The sequence below is a fragment of the Salmo trutta genome, chromosome 35 (genome assembly GCF_901001165.1).
Source record: "Salmo trutta chromosome 35, fSalTru1.1, whole genome shotgun sequence".
NCBI lineage: Eukaryota > Metazoa > Chordata > Actinopteri > Salmoniformes > Salmonidae > Salmo > Salmo trutta.
In genome coordinates, this window is record NC_042991.1 from 29,729,756 (window position 1) to 29,751,447 (window position 21,692).

A 21,692-nucleotide genomic window follows, 5' to 3' on the forward strand; every position below is an offset into this window, starting at 1 on the left:
ATGAAAGGAATTAGACACGGACACGAATGATCCATTGGTAGTTTGTTGTAACCAAGTATTGGTGCTAACCGTGTGTTATTGGATGCTAGCATGCTAGTTAGCTACGGCGTCATAGGATACGGTGCACTGGGTGGGTTTCACGGAAGAATACTGTATCAAGTTATCTAGCTGAATAAACTAAGTTTGAGCCTATTCCTGGAAACATTGAACCACTGTAGTTTACATCAATTATCATTTCTAAAGTGGAAGTTGGAAGAGTTATATTTGAGTGTTTCAGTGAATGGTTAGTGAGGGAGGCCCTGCTCTCTCGCTTCCCCAGTTGTTTAGTTAATTTTCATTCCAATCTCCTTTGCATTAGCGTAGCCTCTCCTGTAGCCTGTCAACTATGTGTCTGTCTATCCCTGTTCTCTCCTCTCTGCACAGGCCACACAAACGCTTCACACCGCGTGGCCGCTGCCACTCTAACTTGGTGGTCCCAGCGCGCACGACCCACGTGGAGTTCCAGGTCTCCGGCAGCCTCTGGAACTGCCGGTCTGCGGCCAACAAGGCTGAGTTCATCTCAGCCTATGCTACCCTCCAGTCCCTTGACTTCTTGGCGCTGACAGAAACATGGATTACCACAGAAAACACTGCTACTCCTACTGCTCTCTCCTCGTCTGACCACGTGTTCTCGCATACCCCGAGAGCATCTGGTCAGCGGGGTGGTGGCACTGGAATCCTCATCTCTCCCAAGTGGACATTCTCTCTTTCTCCCCTGACCCATCTGTCTATCTCTTCCTTTGAATTCCATGCTGTCACAGTCACTAGCCCATTCAAGCTTAACATCCTTATCATTTATCGCCCTCCAGGTTCCCTTGGAGAGTTCATCAATGAGCTTGACGCCTTGATAAGTTCCTTTCCTGAGGATGGCTCACCCCTCACAATTCTGGGTGACTTTAACCTCCCTACGTCTACCTTTGACTCATTTCTCTCTGCCTCCTTCTTTCCACTCCTCTCTTCTTTTGACCTCACCCTCTCACCTTCCCCCGCTACTCACAAGGCAGGCAATACGCTTGACCTCATCTTTACTAGATGCTGTTCTTCTACTAATCTCACTGCAACTCCCCTGCAAGTCTCCGACCACTACCTTGTATCCTTTACCCTCTCGCTCTCCTCCAACACTACTCACTCTGCCCCTACTCAGATGGTATTGCGCCGTCGCAACCTTCACTCTCTCTCTCCTGCTACTCTCTCCTCTTCCATCCAATCATCTCTTCCCTCTGCTCTAGCCTTCTCCAACCAATCTCCTGATTCTGCCTCCTCAACCCTCCTCTCCTCCCTTTCTGCATCCTTTGACTCTCTATGTCCCCTATCCTCCCGGCCGGCTCGGTCCTCCCCTCCTGCTCCGTGGCTTGACGACTCATTGCGAGCTCACAGAACAGAGCTCCGGGCAGCCGAGCGGAAATGGAGGAAAACTAGCCTCCCTGCGGACCTGGCATCTTTTCACTCCCTCCTCTCCACATTTTCTTCCTCTGTTTCTGCTGCTAAAGCCACTTTCTACCACTCTAAATTCCAAGCATCTGCCTCTAACCCTAGGAAGCTCTTTGCCACCTTCTCCTCCCTCCTGAATCCTCCTCCCCCTCCCCCCCCCCTCCTCCCTCTCTGCGGATGACTTTGTCAACCATTTTGAAAAGAAGGTCGACGACATCCGATCCTCTATTGTTAAGTCAAACGACACCGCTGGTCCTGCTCACATTGCCCTACCCTATGCTTTGACCTCTTTCTCCCCTCTCTCTCCAGATGAAATCTTGCGACTTGTGACGTCCGGCCGCACAACAACCTGCCCGCTTGACCTTATCCCCTCCTCTCTTCTCCAGACCATTTCCGGAGACCTTCTCCCTTACCTCACCTCGCTCATCAACTCATCCTTGACCGCTGGCTACGTCCCTTCCGTCTTCAAGAGAGCGAGAGTTGCACCCCTTCTCAAAAAACCTACACTCGATCCCTCCGATGTCAACAACTACAGACCAGTATCCCTTCTTTCTTTTCTCTCCAAAACTCTTGAGCGTGCTGTCGTTGGCCAGCTCTCTTGCTATCTCTCTCAGAATGACCTTCTTGATCCAAATCAGTCAGGTTTCAAGACTGGTCATTCAACTGAGACTGCTCTTCTCTGTGTCACGGAGGCTCTCCGCACTGCTAAAGCTAACTCTCTCTCCTCTGCTCTCATCCTTCTAGACCTATCTGCTGCCTTTGATACTGTGAACCATCAGATCCTCCTCTCCACCCTCTCCGAGTTGGGCATCTCCGGCGCGGCTCACTCTTGGATTGCATCCTACCTGACAGGTCGCTCCTACCAGGTGGCATGGCGAGAATCCATCTCCGCACCACGTGCTCTCACCACTGGTGTCCCCCAGGGCTCAGTTCTAGGCCCTCTCCTATTCTCGCTATACACCAAGTCACTTGGCTCTATCATATCCTCACATGGTCTCTCCTATCATTGCTACGCAGACGACACACAATTAATCTTCTCCTTTCCCCTTTCTGATAACCAGGTGGCGAATCGCATCTCTGCATGTCTGGCAGACATATCAGTGTGGATGACGGATCACCACCTCAAGCTGAACCTCGGCTCTTCCTCCCGGGGAAGGACTGCCCGTTTCATGATCTCGCCATCACGGTTGACAACTCCATTGTGTCCTTCTCCCAGAGTGCTAAGAGCCTTGGCGTGACCCTGGACAACACCCTGTCGTTCTCCGCTAACATCAAGGCGGTGACCCGATCCTGTAGGTTCATGCTCTACAACATTCGCAGAGTACGACCCCGCCTTACACAGGAAGCGGCGCAGGTCCTAATCCAGGCACTTGCCATCTCCCGTCTGGATTACTGCAACTCGCTGTTGGCGGGGCTCCCTGCCTGTGCCATTAAACCCCTACAACTCATCCAGAACGCCGCAGCCCATCTGGTGTTCAACCTTCCCAAGTTCTCTCACGTTACCCCGCTCCTCCGCACACTCCACTGGCTTCCAGTTGAAGCTCGCATCTGCTACAAGACCGTGGCGCTTGCCTACGGAGCTGTGAGGGGAACGGCACCTCCGTACCTTCAGGCTCTGATCAGTCCCACTGGATATCATAAGGTGAATGCACCAATTTGTAAGTCGCTCTGGATAAGAGCGTCTGCTAAATGGCGTAAATGTAAATGTAAATGTAGTGCATGGCCGGACTAACCAAGTTTCAGGCCCTAGGAAGGAACATTTTAAAGGGCTGCCTCTTGGCATCAGAGCGAAAATGTTGCAGTTTTCTAGTTGAAATTACAGTACATTCATGTATTGAGAAGTATTCAATACAAGACCTATTGAGTTGAAAAAATATAATTGGTGGAGTACTGTGGATACCAATAACCCTGTGACCCTCCCAGGCCCATGTTGCCCAGGGTTAAAAACATACATTGTAGATTAATAATATTGTATTGTATAGCACCCTCTAAAGTTAATCGGATCGCTTGGCCAAAATTAATTTAATCTGTTGTTGTTAGTAATATTCATAAAAAAAGATATATATTTTGAGATCTGACAGCGGTCCCCCTGCAGTACCTCCATGGATCCCTGAGAACCCCTGCTCCAGATCATTCCTATTTTCACCAACACTTGCTTTCTTTCTTTTATTTGCTGTACTATTAACTTTCTTTTCATTGCAGACGGTAACAACAATCATAGTTAAAAAGCATAATAATTAGTGAAGTATAATATTTGTTTTACGCAAACAAAAGTACAGATCGATTTCAAAATGCCCCCCTCCCAAAATCCCAAGATCGCTTGCTGTTGATGATGTCATGTTTCTTTGTGTTTGGACTACCCCACCTCCCCAATCCCACAAATAAGCAGCACCTCTCTGACCGCCTGAAACAAAGCATGTACTATTCTCTCTATCTTCCACCACACTAGGCAGGAACACTCTGTGACCCTAATGTTAAGGAAAAAAGAAAAAGATCTAGAGACAGAGTACAAACAACTACAGCTGGAGAGTCAAGGGAAAGAGGGCCGTCTAATAGCTCTAGTGAATGAAGTGGAGGTAAAAAAATAAATACTACTCTTTCACATGAGTGGGTTCCGTACGAATGTACGTGTCGAGTTTGTGAGTTTTCACGTCTTGCTCGTTGTTGAAGTGATACTCCGTTGTCTTGTGTTTTTGGATATGCCGTTTTGTAGACTTGTGGCTTTCCTGTGACTATCTGTGTCATTATTTGTGTTTGTGGATTTGAGTAGCAGGAAATGGTGTTTGGGCCAGTGCTTTGAGGACTTTCAGATCATCATTTTTTTTTGTGTTGGCCTGAACTCAAGTACTGTAATGTGGGCACATTGTATTTGCATTCATCGATACTGTATGCTAACTGTATTCGTTTCACATATATTTAATATCTTGTCGTTTGTGATTATTGTTTTCTTGTGGTGACATATACTCCATGAAGCATGCAGACATTGCAGAGGAAGAAGCCAAGTCTTTCATAAAACATTGTACATCTTAAAGTGAATTCATCATAGGTTACTAGTTAGTTATTTAGTAATTCAACCCAATACAACTGTTTTACCTCCACTTAACTTGTGAATATTTAAAAACCTCTTTTACAAAAAACAAAGAAGGAATCATGTCCTTAGAGCGTTTGAAAAAATATTCAGCTCACATTGTTTTTTGAATGGCTGGCCATCCACCAATCCACCATCACTGTTGGAAATAGATATTGTGGTCATGTGGTGCATTGGTTCCCGAACTGGGGAAAATGGCTTTAATGAGGGTGTTGCAATTCTTCAGCACACAAAAACGAGTATAAAAAAAAAATGCATTCTACAAGTTTGGGGAACCAAAGCACATCCTGTTAAAAGCACCTCAGAATGACTGCTAAACCACCAGGGTCATGTTCAGTAGGACACACGGTTTACAAAGTTTTGAAACGGAAAACGAAACCAATCGTTTCTTATTGGACAACTCCAGGCAGAACCACCACGTTACACTCAATTCCAAACCGTGTTCTCCTGTATCGTACCTACTGAACACTGCCCTGTTGGTCCACGCTCCTGTGTTAGCCTGGCATCCAAACTGAATTCGCTACATTTCACCATCGCTTTGCTTTACAACAACAGTGAAACATAGCTTAATCCATTTGGGTGCCAACCAGTCTGCTTCTATGTAGCCCTGGGGCTATTGCGAGTGTCTCTCTCCCTGATCCCATCCCAGGCCCTGGGGAAGTATCGTTGTGTGGAACAGGAGGAGCAGGATGTGCTGCTCTCTGCCCTGTCGGCCCTGCAGGACAAGGCTCAGCACCTGGAGTACAACCTGAGCGCCGAGACGCGTATCAAACTGGACCTGTTCTCAGCCCTGGGAGACACCCGCAGGCAGCTGGAGATAACACAAGGTCCCCCTCCCCATTTATGTTAAAGCGCTATATAATCATTTTATAGCTTTATATAATTATGTTATAGCTCTATAATTATGTTATAGCTTTATAGAAATATTTTATAGCTCTATAGAATTACAGTACCAGTCAAAAGTTTGGACATACCTACTCATTCCAGGTTTTGTCTTTATTTTTACTATTTTCTACATTGTAGAATAATAGTGAAGACATCAAAATGATGAAATAACACATATGGAATCATGTAGTAACCAAAAAAGTGTTAAACAAATCAAAATATATTTTATGTTTGAGATTCTTCAAAGTAGCCACCCTTTGCCTTGATGACAGCTTTGCACACTCTTGGCATCCTCTCAACCAGCTTCATGAATGCATTTAAATTAACAGGTGTGCCTTGTTAAAAATGTATTTGTGGAATTTCATTCCTTCTTAATGCGTTTGAGACAATCAGTTGTGTTGTGACAAGTTAGGGGTGGTATACAGAAGATAGACCTATTTGGTAACAGACAAAGTCCATATTATGGCAAGAACAGCTCAAAGAAAAAGAAAGAGAAAAGACAGTCCATCATTACTTTAAGACATGAAGGTCAGTCAATACACAACATTTCAAGAACTTTAAACGTTTCTTCAAGTGCTGTCGGCAAAAACCGTCAAGTTTTATGATGAAACAGGCTCTCATGAGGACAGCCACAGGAAAGGAATACCCATAGTTACCTCTGCTGCAGAGGATAAGTTCATTAGAGTTACCAGCCTCAGAAATTGCAGCCCAAATAAATGCAATATAGAGTTCAAGTAACAGACACATCTCAACATCAACTGTTCAGAGGAGACTGTGTGAATCAGGCCTTCATGATCAAATTGCTGCAAAGAAACCACTATTAAAGAACACCAATAAGAAGAAGAGACTTGCTTGGGCCAAGAAACAGGAGCAATGGACATTAGACCAGTGGAAATCTGACACATAGTAGGTGAACGGATGATCTCCGCATGTGTGGTTCTCAGCGTGAAGCATGGAGGAGGAGGTGTGATGGTGCTTTGCTGGTGACACTGTCAGTGATTTATAATTCAAGGCACACTTAACCAGCATGGCTACCACAGCATTCTGCAGCGATACACCATTCCAACTGGTTTGCGCTTAGTGGGACTAGAATTTGTTTTTCAACAGGACAATGACCCAACACACCTCCAGGCTGTGCAAGGGCTATTTGAGGGCCTCCTCAAATAGGCTGTGTAAGGGCCTCCACAATCACACGACCTCAACCCAATTGAGATGGTTTGGGATGAGTTGGACCGCAGAGTGAAGGAAAAGCAGCCACCAAGTGCTCAGTATATGTGGGAACTCCTTCAAGACTGTTGGAAAATAATTCCAGGTGAAGCTGGTAGAGAGAATGCCAAGAGTGTGCAAAGCTGTCATCAAGGCAAAGGATGGCTACTTTGAAGAATCTCAAATATTAAATATATTTTGATTTGTTTAACACTTTTTTGCTTACTCCATGATTCCATATGTGTTATTTCATAGTTTCGATGTCTTCACTATTATACTACAATGTAGAAAATATGAGAAATAAAGAAAAACCCTTGAATGAGTTGGTGGGTCCAAACTTTTGACTGGTACTGTGTCAAAGCTTTATAGAATTATGTCATAGGTCTATATAATTATGTTATAGGTCTATAGAAGTATGTCATAGCTTTATATAATTATGTTATAGGTCTATAGAAGTATGTCATAGGTCTATATAATTATGTTATAGCTTTATAGAATTATGTTATAGCTTTATAGAATTATGTTATAGTTCTATATAATTATGTTATTGGTCTATATAATTATGTTATAGGTCTATATAATGATGTTATAGCTTAATAGAATTATGTTATAGCTTTATATAATTATGTTATAGTTCTATATAATTATGTTATAAGTCTATATAATTATGTTATAGCTTAATAGAATTATGTTATAGCTCTGTAGAATTATGCTATAGGTCTATATAATTATGTTATAGCTTAATAGAATTGTCTTATAGCTTTATATAATTATTTTATAGGTCTATATAATTATGTTATAGCTCTGTAGAATTATGTTATAGCTCTGTAGAATTGTGTTATAGCTTTATAGAATTATGTTATAGCTTTATAGAATTATGTTATAGCTTTATAGAATTATGTTATAAGTCTATAGAATTGTGTTATAGCTTTATAGAATTATGTTATAGCTTTATAGAATTATGTTATAGCTTTATAGAATTATGTTATAGCTTTATAGAATTATGTTATAAGTCTATAGAATTATGTTATAGCTTTATAGAATTATGTTATAGCTTTATAGAATTATGTTATAAGTCTATAGAATTATGTTATAGCTTTATAGAATTATGTTATAGCTTTATAGAATTATGTTATAGCTTTATAGAATTATGTTATAAGTCTATAGAATTATGTTATAGCTTTATAGAATTATGTTATAGCTTTATAGAATTATGTTATAGCTTTATAAAATTATGTTATAGCTTTATAGAATTGTGTTATAGCTTTATAGAATTGTTTTATAGCTCTGTAGAATTATGTTATAGCTTTATAGAATTGTGTTATAGCTTTATATAATTATGTTATAGCTCTGTAGAATTGTGTTATAGCTCTGTAGAATTATGTAATAGTTCTATATAGCATTGATTTAGCCGATTGCCAACTTGAGATATGCACGTGTAGCTTGAACTTTCGCTTAAATCTTGCATTGATATCAATGGAAGATTTGCTTGAATATTCCATTTATACTGTATGCCCGATTATTATGTGAGGATTTCACACTGTAAGGAGAGATTAGCTACAGTAATTCAGTGACTTAATACATCTTTTTTTTTAAATCTGTAACTCCTCCGTCGCTTATCATGACTCTACTGTACCTCTGTCCCACAGGAAAAGTACTCAAGCAGGATAAGGAGATTGGCGAGATGAAACGGAAGATCGCCGAGGTCATGGCCGTCAGTCCTGGCATGTCCTTCATGACGCCGCGGCCCGCCGTACCGCAGTACCTCACCAAGTTCCTCAACTCAGAGCGCTATGTGCTCAACCCACGGGCGCTGATGTACCAGTGTCTTAAGAAATAAGAATCCATCACGACCTGTTGAAAACATGCGGTAGACCATCTTAAGCCTTCTCTTGAGCAGGGCTCCGTCTGTGCAGTCACTTGTAACACGTCTATCTCCTAGAGACGGAGAGCACCCAAGAGACTTCCTGGATGTGGCGACGATGTCACAGTGCTCAACAACATTCTCAGTCTCAAGGATTTGTATACGGTAGTTCTCACAAAACATAAACTGTCTGAGATGATTACCTTCTCAGTAACCCTCCATAAATCATTGGCGAGGTGGGAAACAAAAAGCCTTTGGCTGCTTCACAGGTGCTTCATTCACAAAGCAAATATTCCTCAGTCTTTCCTCTGAAGAAGTATTTGAGTTCAGAGGACTTGTGAGATTACTGATGCCTAAGGTGATGTGTTAATGTAACATTGAGCTCCCTTGGCTACAGTAAATATGACATTTCATAGATGCTCGTCCGTTAGGACACTATTGGCTTTTTAATTCAGAATCCTGGCACAATGTACCGTGTAATGTGATTTGGGTTGAGCAAGATTAGGTTGGAAGAGATTGGGCTGTCTGAGCTCACTCTTAGCAACTCTGTCCTTATGTCGTTGTTTTCGGTTTCTCTCGCCTATTCATTTGCCTTATATTGATGGGCAACATTTATTCAATGCATGTATTGCCAGTGGACAAACCCCTGGCCTTGATTATCAACCTTTTGGGTCCTTTGGACAGTGTCACTTCAAGTTAAAGATGATCAGGTCGTACCAGACCTGGGTTCAAATACTATTTGAAATCAATACTTCCTTGAGCTTGTCTGGAACAATGGAACCAATAGCTTAGTTGCAAGAGTCCAGACCCAAACCATCTGGGTTTGAACTCTTCGAGACAGACTAAAGCAAACGCTAAAGTATTTCAAAGATTTCAAATAGTATTTGAACCCAGATGTGGTTGACGCCACTGTACCATTTACCAGTCATGTTAAGTCATCTGAAAATTGATATTGTCTATAAAAGTTGGGCAGCATTGTGAATAACATGGATATAACATGGAATTTTGTGGACCAAAAATTGTGTAGCGATGTGCAAAATTACCCGTAAATTGAATGTGCCTATAAACATTACTTTCAAAATAGGAGGTAAAACACTATTTAATGTGAGACAGTAATGTGTTTGAATTGAAGTGATATGTAATGTTTTTGTAGTCTTTTTTTTACACACACACACACACACACACACACACACACACACACACACACACACACACACACACACACACACACACACACACACACACACACACACACACACACACACACACACACACACACACACACAATGTAAAGAATTTGAAAACACACCCCGAATTGTTTTTCAAATTGATGAATACTAATGAAGTTGATCTTACCATTTTTTGGTCTCTTTTTGTTAGATTTAATGTTTACAGTTTTCTATCAAAACAATACTTTTTAGGCTTGATGTACTTTTCACATGGAAGTTTACTGCTTTAATTGAGTAAATCAATGTTTTTGTCAGCATGACACTGGTGTGTGTAATACAGTACAAGTTCTTTGGGCACAACGTCATTGGTGACTAAAGATTGTGCAGTACATACATATTATAGTTCAAGGGCTCAAGGTATTCTTACAATTCTGATGAAACAGTTGATAATAAAAAAAAAATGTACAAATTAACCAGTTACCACAGAACTTGCTTTTTCTTAAGTTTGAAATTCACTGCTTGACTGAGGGACCTTACAGATAATTGTATGTGTGGGGTACAGAGATGAGGTAGTCATTCAAAAATCATGTTCAACACTATTATTGCACATAGAGTGAGTTCCATGCAACTTATTAATGAAGCCCATTTTTACTCCTGAAATGATTTAGGCTTGACATAACAAAAGGGTTGAATACTTATTTATTTTACCGTTATTTTACCAGGTAAGTTGTCTGAGAACATATTCTCATTTGCAGCAACGACCTGGTGAATAGTTACAGGGGAGAGGAGGGGGATGAATGAGCCAATTGGAAACTGGGGATTATTAGGTGGCCATGATTGTATGAGGGCCAGATTGGGAATTTAGCCAGGACACCGGGGTTAACACCCCTACTCTTACGATAAGTGCAATGGGATCTTTAATGACCTCAGAGAGTCAGGACACCCGTTTAACGTCCCATCCAAAAAACAGCACCCTACACAGGGTCCCCAATCACTGCCCTGGGGAACTGGGATATTTTTTAGACCAGAGAAAAGAGTGCCTCCTACTTGCCCTCCAACACCATCTGGTCTCCCATCCATGGATTGACTAGGACCAACCCTGCTTAGCTTCAGAAGCAAGCCAGCAGTGGGATGCAGGGTGGTATGCTGCTGGCTTAGCAAGTCACATAATAAGTTGCATGGACTCACTCTCAATTATTGAGTCAAAACATTTCAGCTTTTCATTTTGTATTAATTTGTAAAAAATTAATCTCAACTTAATCCATTTTAAATTCAGGCTGTAACACAACAAATTTTGGAAAAAGCGTGAATACTCTGAAGGCAGTGTTTGAGTCAATGTTCCAGATCAGTGGTTCTCAAACTTCTCAAAATGTATGGGGTCGGAGAAAATTCATCAGGGACCCTCATAATCAAAACACAAAAAATAGCATACAAAGACTTTTACTATGACAACGGAACGATTTGATTAGTGTATTGTTAGCTAGCTACATAGTTGTCTTTGTATCAAAGATAAAGGTAAACGCAGCCACTGCTAGCTAGCCAACTCTACCAGCTAGCAGTACTGTATCATTTTTAGTCAATTAGATTTTTGCAACATAATCTTAACTTTCTGAACTTTCGAGTTGTGTAGTCCACTTGTGTAGCTAGCAGGACTGACATTGTGTTAGCTAGCCAACGTTTAATTACTTATGCGTTATGAAAGGAATTAGACACGGACACGAATGATCCATTGGTAGTTTGTTGTAACCAAGTATTGGTGCTAACCGTGTGTTATTGGATGCTAGCATGCTAGTTAGCTACGGCGTCATAGGATACGGTGCACTGGGTGGGTTTCACGGAAGAATACTGTATCAAGTTATCTAGCTGAATAAACTAAGTTTGAGCCTATTCCTGGAAACATTGAACCACTGTAGTTTACATCAATTATCATTTCTAAAGTGGAAGTTGGAAGAGTTATATTTGAGTGTTTCAGTGAATGGTTAGTGAGGGAGGCCCTGCTCTCTCGCTTCCCCAGTTGTTTAGTTAATTTTCATTCCAATCTCCTTTGCATTAGCGTAGCCTCTCCTGTAGCCTGTCAACTATGTGTCTGTCTATCCCTGTTCTCTCCTCTCTGCACAGGCCACACAAACGCTTCACACCGCGTGGCAGCTGCCACTCTAACCTGGTGGTCCCAGCGCGCACGACCCACGTGGAGTTCCAGGTCTCCGGCAGCCTCTGGAACTGCCGGTCTGCGGCCAACAAGGCTGAGTTCATCTCAGCCTATGCTACCCTCCAGTCCCTTGACTTCTTGGCGCTGACAGAAACATGGATTACCACAGAAAACACTGCTACTCCTACTGCTCTCTCCTCGTCTGACCACGTGTTCTCGCATACCCCGAGAGCATCTGGTCAGCGGGGTGGTGGCACTGGAATCCTCATCTCTCCCAAGTGGACATTCTCTCTTTCTCCCCTGACCCATCTGTCTATCCCTTCCTTTGAATTCCATGCTGTCACAGTCACTAGCCCATTCAAGCTTAACATCCTTATCATTTATCGCCCTCCAGGTTCCCTTGGAGAGTTCATCAATGAGCTTGACGCCTTGATAAGTTCCTTTCCTGAGGATGGCTCACCCCTCACAATTCTGGGTGACTTTAACCTCCCTACATCTACCTTTGACTCATTTCTCTCTGCCTCCTTCTTTCCACTCCTCTCTTCTTTTGACCTCACCCTCTCACCTTCCCCCGCTACTCACAAGGCAGGCAATACGCTTGACCTCATCTTTACTAGATGCTGTTCTTCTACTAATCTCACTGCAACTCCCCTGCAAGTCTCCGACCACTACCTTGTATCCTTTACCCTCTCGCTCTCCTCCAACACTACTCACTCTGCCCCTACTCAGATGGTATTGCGCCGTCGCAACCTTCACTCTCTCTCTCCTGCTACTCTCTCCTCTTCCATCCAATCATCTCTTCCCTCTGCTCTAGCCTTCTCCAACCAATCTCCTGATTCTGCCTCCTCAACCCTCCTCTCCTCCCTTTCTGCATCCTTTGACTCTCTATGTCCCCTATCCTCCCGGCCGGCTCGGTCCTCCCCTCCTGCTCCGTGGCTTGACGACTCATTGCGAGCTCACAGAACAGAGCTCCGGGCAGCCGAGCGGAAATGGAGGAAAACTAGCCTCCCTGCGGACCTGGCATCTTTTCACTCCCTCCTCTCCACATTTTCTTCCTCTGTTTCTGCTGCTAAAGCCACTTTCTACCACTCTAAATTCCAAGCATCTGCCTCTAACCCTAGGAAGCTCTTTGCCACCTTCTCCTCCCTCCTGAATCCTCCTCCCCCTCCCCCCCCTCCTCCCTCTCTGCGGATGACTTTGTCAACCATTTTGAAAAGAAGGTCGACGACATCCGATCCTCTATTGTTAAGTCAAACGACACCGCTGGTCCTGCTCACATTGCCCTACCCTATGCTTTGACCTCTTTCTCCCCTCTCTCTCCAGATGAAATCTTGCGACTTGTGACGTCCGGCCGCACAACAACCTGCCCGCTTGACCTTATCCCCTCCTCTCTTCTCCAGACCATTTCCGGAGACCTTCTCCCTTACCTCACCTCGCTCATCAACTCATCCTTGACCGCTGGCTACGTCCCTTCCGTCTTCAAGAGAGCGAGAGTTGCACCCCTTCTCAAAAAACCTACACTCGATCCCTCCGATGTCAACAACTACAGACCAGTATCCCTTCTTTCTTTTCTCTCCAAAACTCTTGAGCGTGCCGTCGTTGGCCAGCTCTCTTGCTATCTCTCTCAGAATGACCTTCTTGATCCAAATCAGTCAGGTTTCAAGACTGGTCATTCAACTGAGACTGCTCTTCTCTGTGTCACGGAGGCTCTCCGCACTGCTAAAGCTAACTCTCTCTCCTCTGCTCTCATCCTTCTAGACCTATCTGCTGCCTTTGATACTGTGAACCATCAGATCCTCCTCTCCACCCTCTCCGAGTTGGGCATCTCCGGCGCGGCTCACTCTTGGATTGCATCCTACCTGACAGGTCGCTCCTACCAGGTGGCATGGCGAGAATCCATCTCCGCACCACGTGCTCTCACCACTGGTGTCCCCCAGGGCTCAGTTCTAGGCCCTCTCCTATTCTCGCTATACACCAAGTCACTTGGCTCTATCATATCCTCACATGGTCTCTCCTATCATTGCTACGCAGACGACACACAATTAATCTTCTCCTTTCCCCTTTCTGATAACCAGGTGGCGAATCGCATCTCTGCATGTCTGGCAGACATATCAGTGTGGATGACGGATCACCACCTCAAGCTGAACCTCGGCTCTTCCTCCCGGGGAAGGACTGCCCGTTTCATGATCTCGCCATCACGGTTGACAACTCCATTGTGTCCTTCTCCCAGAGTGCTAAGAGCCTTGGCGTGACCCTGGACAACACCCTGTCGTTCTCCGCTAACATCAAGGCGGTGACCCGATCCTGTAGGTTCATGCTCTACAACATTCGCAGAGTACGACCCCGCCTTACACAGGAAGCGGCGCAGGTCCTAATCCAGGCACTTGCCATCTCCCGTCTGGATTACTGCAACTCGCTGTTGGCGGGGCTCCCTGCCTGTGCCATTAAACCCCTACAACTCATCCAGAACGCCGCAGCCCATCTGGTGTTCAACCTTCCCAAGTTCTCTCACGTTACCCCGCTCCTCCGCACACTCCACTGGCTTCCAGTTGAAGCTCGCATCTGCTACAAGACCGTGGCGCTTGCCTACGGAGCTGTGAGGGGAACGGCACCTCCGTACCTTCAGGCTCTGATCAGTCCCACTGGATATCATAAGGTGAATGCACCAATTTGTAAGTCGCTCTGGATAAGAGCGTCTGCTAAATGGCGTAAATGTAAATGTAAATGTAGTGCATGGCCGGACTAACCAAGTTTCAGGCCCTAGGAAGGAACATTTTAAAGGGCTGCCTCTTGGCATCAGAGCGAAAATGTTGCAGTTTTCTAGTTGAAATTACAGTACATTCATGTATTGAGAAGTATTCAATACAAGACCTATTGAGTTGAAAAAATATAATTGGTGGAGTACTGTGGATACCAATAACCCTGTGACCCTCCCAGGCCCATGTTGCCCAGGGTTAAAAACATACATTGTAGATTAATAATATTGTATTGTATAGCACCCTCTAAAGTTAATCGGATCGCTTGGCCAAAATTAATTTAATCTGTTGTTGTTAGTAATATTCATAAAAAAAGATATATATTTTGAGATCTGACAGCGGTCCCCCTGCAGTACCTCCATGGATCCCTGAGAACCCCTGCTCCAGATCATTCCTATTTTCACCAACACTTGCTTTCTTTCTTTTATTTGCTGTACTATTAACTTTCTTTTCATTGCAGACGGTAACAACAATCATAGTTAAAAAGCATAATAATTAGTGAAGTATAATATTTGTTTTACGCAAACAAAAGTACAGATGGATTTCAAAATGCCCCCCTCCCAAAATCCCAAGATCGCTTGCTGTTGATGATGTCATGTTTCTTTGTGTTTGGACTACCCCACCTCCCCAATCCCACAAATAAGCAGCACCTCTCTGACCGCCTGAAACAAAGCATGTACTATTCTCTCTATCTTCCACCACACTAGGCAGGAACACTCTGTGACCCTAATGTTAAGGAAAAAATAAAAAGATCTAGAGACAGAGTACAAACAACTACAGCTGGAGAGTCAAGGGAAAGAGGGCCGTCTAATAGCTCTAGTGAATGAAGTGGAGGTAAAAAAATAAATACTACTCTTTCACATGAGTGGGTTCCGTACGAATGTACGTGTCGAGTTTGTGAGTTTTCACGTCTTGCTCGTTGTTGAAGTGATACTCCGTTGTCTTGTGTTTTTGGATATGCCGTTTTGTAGACTTGTGGCTTTCCTGTGACTATCTGTGTCATTATTTGTGTTTGTGGATTTGAGTAGCAGGAAATGGTGTTTGGGCCAGTGCTTTGAGGACTTTCAGATCATCATTTTTTTTTGTGTTGGCCTGAACTCAAGTACTGTAATGTGGGCACATTGTATTTGCATTCATCGATACTGTATGCTAACTGTATTCGTTTCACATATATTTAATATCTTGTCGTTTGTGATTATTGTTTTCTTGTGGTGACATATACTCCATGAAGCATGCAGACATTGCAGAGGAAGAAGCCAAGTCTTTCATAAAACATTGTACATCTTAAAGTGAATTCATCATAGGTTACTAGTTAGTTATTTAGTAATTCAACCCAATACAACTGTTTTACCTCCACTTAACTTGTGAATATTTAAAAACCTCTTTTACAAAAAACAAAGAAGGAATCATGTCCTTAGAGCGTTTGAAAAAATATTCAGCTCACATTGTTTTTTGAATGGCTGGCCATCCACCAATCCACCATCACTGTTGGAAATAGATATTGTGGTCATGTGGTGCATTGGTTCCCGAACTGGGGAAAATGGCTTTAATGAGGGTGTTGCAATTCTTCAGCACACAAAAACGAGTATAAAAAAAAAATGCATTCTACAAGTTTGGGGAACCAAAGCACATCCTGTTAAAAGCACCTCAGAATGACTGCTAAACCACCAGGGTCATGTTCAGTAGGACACACGGTTTACAAAGTTTTGAAACGGAAAACGAAACCAATCGTTTCTTATTGGACAACTCCAGGCAGAACCACCACGTTACACTCAATTCCAAACCGTGTTCTCCTGTATCGTACCTACTGAACACTGCCCTGTTGGTCCACGCTCCTGTGTTAGCCTGGCATCCAAACTGAATTCGCTACATTTCACCATCGCTTTGCTTTACAACAACAGTGAAACATAGCTTAATCCATTTGGGTGCCAACCAGTCTGCTTCTATGTAGCCCTGGGGCTATTGCGAGTGTCTCTCTCCCTGATCCCATCCCAGGCCCTGGGGAAGTATCGTTGTGTGGAACAGGAGGAGCAGGATGTGCTGCTCTCTGCCCTGTCGGCCCTGCAGGACAAGGCTCAGCACCTGGAGTACAACCTGAGCGCCGAGACGCGTATCAAACTGGACCTGTTCTCAGCCCTGGGAGACACCCGCAGGCAGCTGGAGATAACACAAGGTCCCCCTCCCCATTTATGTTAAAGCGCTATATAATCATTTTATAGCTTTATATAATTATGTTATAGCTCTATAATTATGTTATAGCTTTATAGAAATATTTTATAGCTCTATAGAATTACAGTACCAGTCAGAAGTTTGGACATACCTACTCATTCCAGGTTTTGTCTTTATTTTTACTATTTTCTACATTGTAGAATAATAGTGAAGACATCAAAATGATGAAATAACACATATGGAATCATGTAGTAACCAAAAAAGTGTTAAACAAATCAAAATATATTTTATGTTTGAGATTCTTCAAAGTAGCCACCCTTTGCCTTGATGACAGCTTTGCACACTCTTGGCATCCTCTCAACCAGCTTCATGAATGCATTTAAATTAACAGGTGTGCCTTGTTAAAAATGTATTTGTGGAATTTCATTCCTTCTTAATGCGTTTGAGACAATCAGTTGTGTTGTGACAAGTTAGGGGTGGTATACAGAAGATAGACCTATTTGGTAACAGACAAAGTCCATATTATGGCAAGAACAGCTCAAAGAAAAAGAAAGAGAAAAGACAGTCCATCATTACTTTAAGACATGAAGGTCAGTCAATACACAACATTTCAAGAACTTTAAACGTTTCTTCAAGTGCTGTCGGCAAAAACCGTCAAGTTTTATGATGAAACAGGCTCTCATGAGGACAGCCACAGGAAAGGAATACCCATAGTTACCTCTGCTGCAGAGGATAAGTTCATTAGAGTTACCAGCCTCAGAAATTGCAGCCCAAATAAATGCAATATAGAGTTCAAGTAACAGACACATCTCAACATCAACTGTTCAGAGGAGACTGTGTGAATCAGGCCTTCATGATCAAATTGCTGCAAAGAAACCACTATTAAAGAACACCAATAAGAAGAAGAGACTTGCTTGGGCCAAGAAACAGGAGCAATGGACATTAGACCAGTGGAAATCTGACACATAGTAGGTGAACGGATGATCTCCGCATGTGTGGTTCTCAGCGTGAAGCATGGAGGAGGAGGTGTGATGGTGCTTTGCTGGTGACACTGTCAGTGATTTATAATTCAAGGCACACTTAACCAGCATGGCTACCACAGCATTCTGCAGCGATACACCATTCCAACTGGTTTGCGCTTAGTGGGACTAGAATTTGTTTTTCAACAGGACAATGACCCAACACACCTCCAGGCTGTGCAAGGGCTATTTGAGGGCCTCCTCAAATAGGCTGTGTAAGGGCCTCCACAATCACACGACCTCAACCCAATTGAGATGGTTTGGGATGAGTTGGACCGCAGAGTGAAGGAAAAGCAGCCACCAAGTGCTCAGTATATGTGGGAACTCCTTCAAGACTGTTGGAAAATAATTCCAGGTGAAGCTGGTAGAGAGAATGCCAAGAGTGTGCAAAGCTGTCATCAAGGCAAAGGATGGCTACTTTGAAGAATCTCAAATATTAAATATATTTTGATTTGTTTAACACTTTTTTGCTTACTCCATGATTCCATATGTGTTATTTCATAGTTTCGATGTCTTCACTATTATACTACAATGTAGAAAATATGAGAAATAAAGAAAAACCCTTGAATGAGTTGGTGGGTCCAAACTTTTGACTGGTACTGTGTCAAAGCTTTATAGAATTATGTCATAGGTCTATATAATTATGTTATAGGTCTATAGAAGTATGTCATAGCTTTATATAATTATGTTATAGGTCTATAGAAGTATGTCATAGGTCTATATAATTATGTTATAGCTTTATAGAATTATGTTATAGCTTTATAGAATTATGTTATAGTTCTATATAATTATGTTATTGGTCTATATAATTATGTTATAGGTCTATATAATGATGTTATAGCTTAATAGAATTATGTTATAGCTTTATATAATTATGTTATAGTTCTATATAATTATGTTATAAGTCTATATAATTATGTTATAGCTTAATAGAATTATGTTATAGCTCTGTAGAATTATGCTATAGGTCTATATAATTATGTTATAGCTTAATAGAATTGTCTTATAGCTTTATATAATTATTTTATAGGTCTATATAATTATGTTATAGCTCTGTAGAATTATGTTATAGCTCTGTAGAATTGTGTTATAGCTTTATAGAATTATGTTATAGCTTTATAGAATTATGTTATAAGTCTATAGAATTGTGTTATAGCTTTATAGAATTATGTTATAGCTTTATAGAATTATGTTATAGCTTTATAGAATTATGTTATAGCTTTATAGAATTATGTTATAAGTCTATAGAATTATGTTATAGCTTTATAGAATTATGTTATAGCTTTATAGAATTATGTTATAAGTCTATAGAATTATGTTATAGCTTTATAGAATTATGTTATAGCTTTATAGAATTATGTTATAGCTTTATAGAATTATGTTATAAGTCTATAGAATTATGTTATAGCTTTATAGAATTATGTTATAGCTTTATAGAATTATGTTATAGCTTTATAAAATTATGTTATAGCTTTATAGAATTGTGTTATAGCTTTATAGAATTGTTTTATAGCTCTGTAGAATTATGTTATAGCTTTATAGAATTGTGTTATAGCTTTATATAATTATGTTATAGCTCTGTAGAATTGTGTTATAGCTCTGTAGAATTATGTAATAGTTCTATATAGCATTGATTTAGCCGATTGCCAACTTGAGATATGCACGTGTAGCTTGAACTTTCGCTTAAATCTTGCATTGATATCAATGGAAGATTTGCTTGAATATTCCATTTATACTGTATGCCCGATTATTATGTGAGGATTTCACACTGTAAGGAGAGATTAGCTACAGTAATTCAGTGACTTAATACATCTTTTTTTTTAAATCTGTAACTCCTCCGTCGCTTATCATGACTCTACTGTACCTCTGTCCCACAGGAAAAGTACTCAAGCAGGATAAGGAGATTGGCGAGATGAAACGGAAGATCGCCGAGGTCATGGCCGTCAGTCCTGGCATGTCCTTCATGACGCCGCGGCCCGCCGTACCGCAGTACCTCACCAAGTTCCTCAACTCAGAGCGCTATGTGCTCAACCCACGGGCGCTGATGTACCAGTGTCTTAAGAAATAAGAATCCATCACGACCTGTTGAAAACATGCGGTAGACCATCTTAAGCCTTCTCTTGAGCAGGGCTCCGTCTGTGCAGTCACTTGTAACACGTCTATCTCCTAGAGACGGAGAGCACCCAAGAGACTTCCTGGATGTGGCGACGATGTCACAGTGCTCAACAACATTCTCAGTCTCAAGGATTTGTATACGGTAGTTCTCACAAAACATAAACTGTCTGAGATGATTACCTTCTCAGTAACCCTCCATAAATCATTGGCGAGGTGGGAAACAAAAAGCCTTTGGCTGCTTCACAGGTGCTTCATTCACAAAGCAAATATTCCTCAGTCTTTCCTCTGAAGAAGTATTTGAGTTCAGAGGACTTGTGAGATTACTGATGCCTAAGGTGATGTGTTAATGTAACATTGAGCTCCCTTGGCTACAGTAAATATGACATTTCATAGATGCTCGTCCGTTAGGACACTATTGGCTTTTTAATTCAGAATCCTGGCACAATGTACCGTGTAATGTGATTTGGGTTGAGCAAGATTAGGTTGGAAGAGATTGGGCTGTCTGAGCTCACTCTTAGCAACTCTGTCCTTATGTCGTTGTTTTCGGTTTCTCTCGCCTATTCATTTGCCTTATATTGATGGGCAACATTTATTCAATGCATGTATTGCCAGTGGACAAACCCCTGGCCTTGATTATCAACCTTTTGGGTCCTTTGGACAGTGTCACTTCAAGTTAAAGATGATCAGGTCGTACCAGACCTGGGTTCAAATACTATTTGAAATCAATACTTCCTTGAGCTTGTCTGGAACAATGGAACCAATAGCTTAGTTGCAAGAGTCCAGACCCAAACCATCTGGGTTTGAACTCTTCGAGACAGACTAAAGCAAACGCTAAAGTATTTCAAAGATTTCAAATAGTATTTGAACCCAGATGTGGTTGACGCCACTGTACCATTTACCAGTCATGTTAAGTCATCTGAAAATTGATATTGTCTATAAAAGTTGGGCAGCATTGTGAATAACATGGATATAACATGGAATTTTGTGGACCAAAAATTGTGTAGCGATGTGCAAAATTACCCGTAAATTGAATGTGCCTATAAACATTACTTTCAAAATAGGAGGTAAAACACTATTTAATGTGAGACAGTAATGTGTTTGAATTGAAGTGATATGTAATGTTTTTGTAGTCTTTTTTTTACACACACACACACACACACACACACACACACACACACACACACACACACACACACACACACACACACACACACACACACACACACACACACACACACACACACACACACACACAATGTAAAGAATTTGAAAACACACCCCGAATTGTTTTTCAAATTGATGAATACTAATGAAGTTGATCTTACCATTTTTGGTCTCTTTTTGTTAGATTTAATGTTTACAGTTTTCTATCAAAACAATACTTTTTAGGCTTGATGTACTTTTCACATGGAAGTTTACTGCTTTAATTGAGTAAATCAATGTTTTTGTCAGCATGACACTGGTGTGTGTAATACAGTACAAGTTCTTTGGGCACAACGTCATTGGTGACTAAAGATTGTGCAGTACATACATATTATAGTTCAAGGGCTCAAGGTATTCTTACAATTCTGATGAAACAGTTGATAATAAAAAAAAAATGTACAAATTAACCAGTTACCACAGAACTTGCTTTTTCTTAAGTTTGAAATTCACTGCTTGACTGAGGGACCTTACAGATAATTGTATGTGTGGGGTACAGAGATGAGGTAGTCATTCAAAAATCATGTTCAACACTATTATTGCACATAGAGTGAGTTCCATGCAACTTATTAATGAAGCCCATTTTTACTCCTGAAATGATT

General features: G+C 41.7%; 2 protein-coding genes across 2 annotated transcripts; both read left to right on the forward strand.

The window, feature by feature from the left end:
* The first annotated feature begins 3,778 nt into the window (after nt 1-3,778).
* LOC115175022 (macoilin-like) lies at nt 3,779-10,155 on the forward strand. Its single transcript, XM_029734142.1, has 3 exons — nt 3,779-4,046; nt 5,208-5,385; nt 8,299-10,155. The coding sequence occupies exons 1-3, from the start codon at nt 3,942-3,944 to the stop codon at nt 8,487-8,489; spliced, it is 474 nt and encodes a 157-aa protein (XP_029590002.1). The 5' UTR covers nt 3,779-3,941; the 3' UTR covers nt 8,490-10,155.
* On the forward strand, nt 9,999-21,219 carry LOC115174418 (macoilin-like). Its single transcript, XM_029732925.1, has 4 exons — nt 9,999-10,050; nt 15,339-15,421; nt 16,583-16,760; nt 19,653-21,219. Exons 1-4 carry the CDS (start codon nt 9,999-10,001, stop codon nt 19,841-19,843), a joined length of 504 nt encoding a protein of 167 aa, XP_029588785.1. The 3' UTR covers nt 19,844-21,219.
* Nucleotides 21,220-21,692: the final 473 nt, after the last annotated feature.

Bases quoted from the DNA above. Each gene is read 5' to 3' on its own strand.
- LOC115175022 (XM_029734142.1), top strand. From the start codon at position 3,942: ATGTTAAGGAAAAAAGAAAAAGATCTAGAGACAGAGTACAAACAACTA. The intron at 4,047-5,207 runs GTAAAAAAATAA...ATCCCATCCCAG, and splicing joins CTCTAGTGAATGAAGTGGAG to GCCCTGGGGAAGTATCGTTG. The intron at 5,386-8,298 runs GTCCCCCTCCCC...TCTGTCCCACAG, and splicing joins GCAGCTGGAGATAACACAAG to GAAAAGTACTCAAGCAGGAT.
- LOC115174418 (XM_029732925.1), top strand. From the start codon at position 9,999: ATGACACTGGTGTGTGTAATACAGTACAAGTTCTTTGGGCACAACGTC. The intron at 10,051-15,338 runs GTGACTAAAGAT...AAAAATAAAAAG, and splicing joins CTTTGGGCACAACGTCATTG to ATCTAGAGACAGAGTACAAA. The intron at 16,761-19,652 runs GTCCCCCTCCCC...TCTGTCCCACAG, and splicing joins GCAGCTGGAGATAACACAAG to GAAAAGTACTCAAGCAGGAT.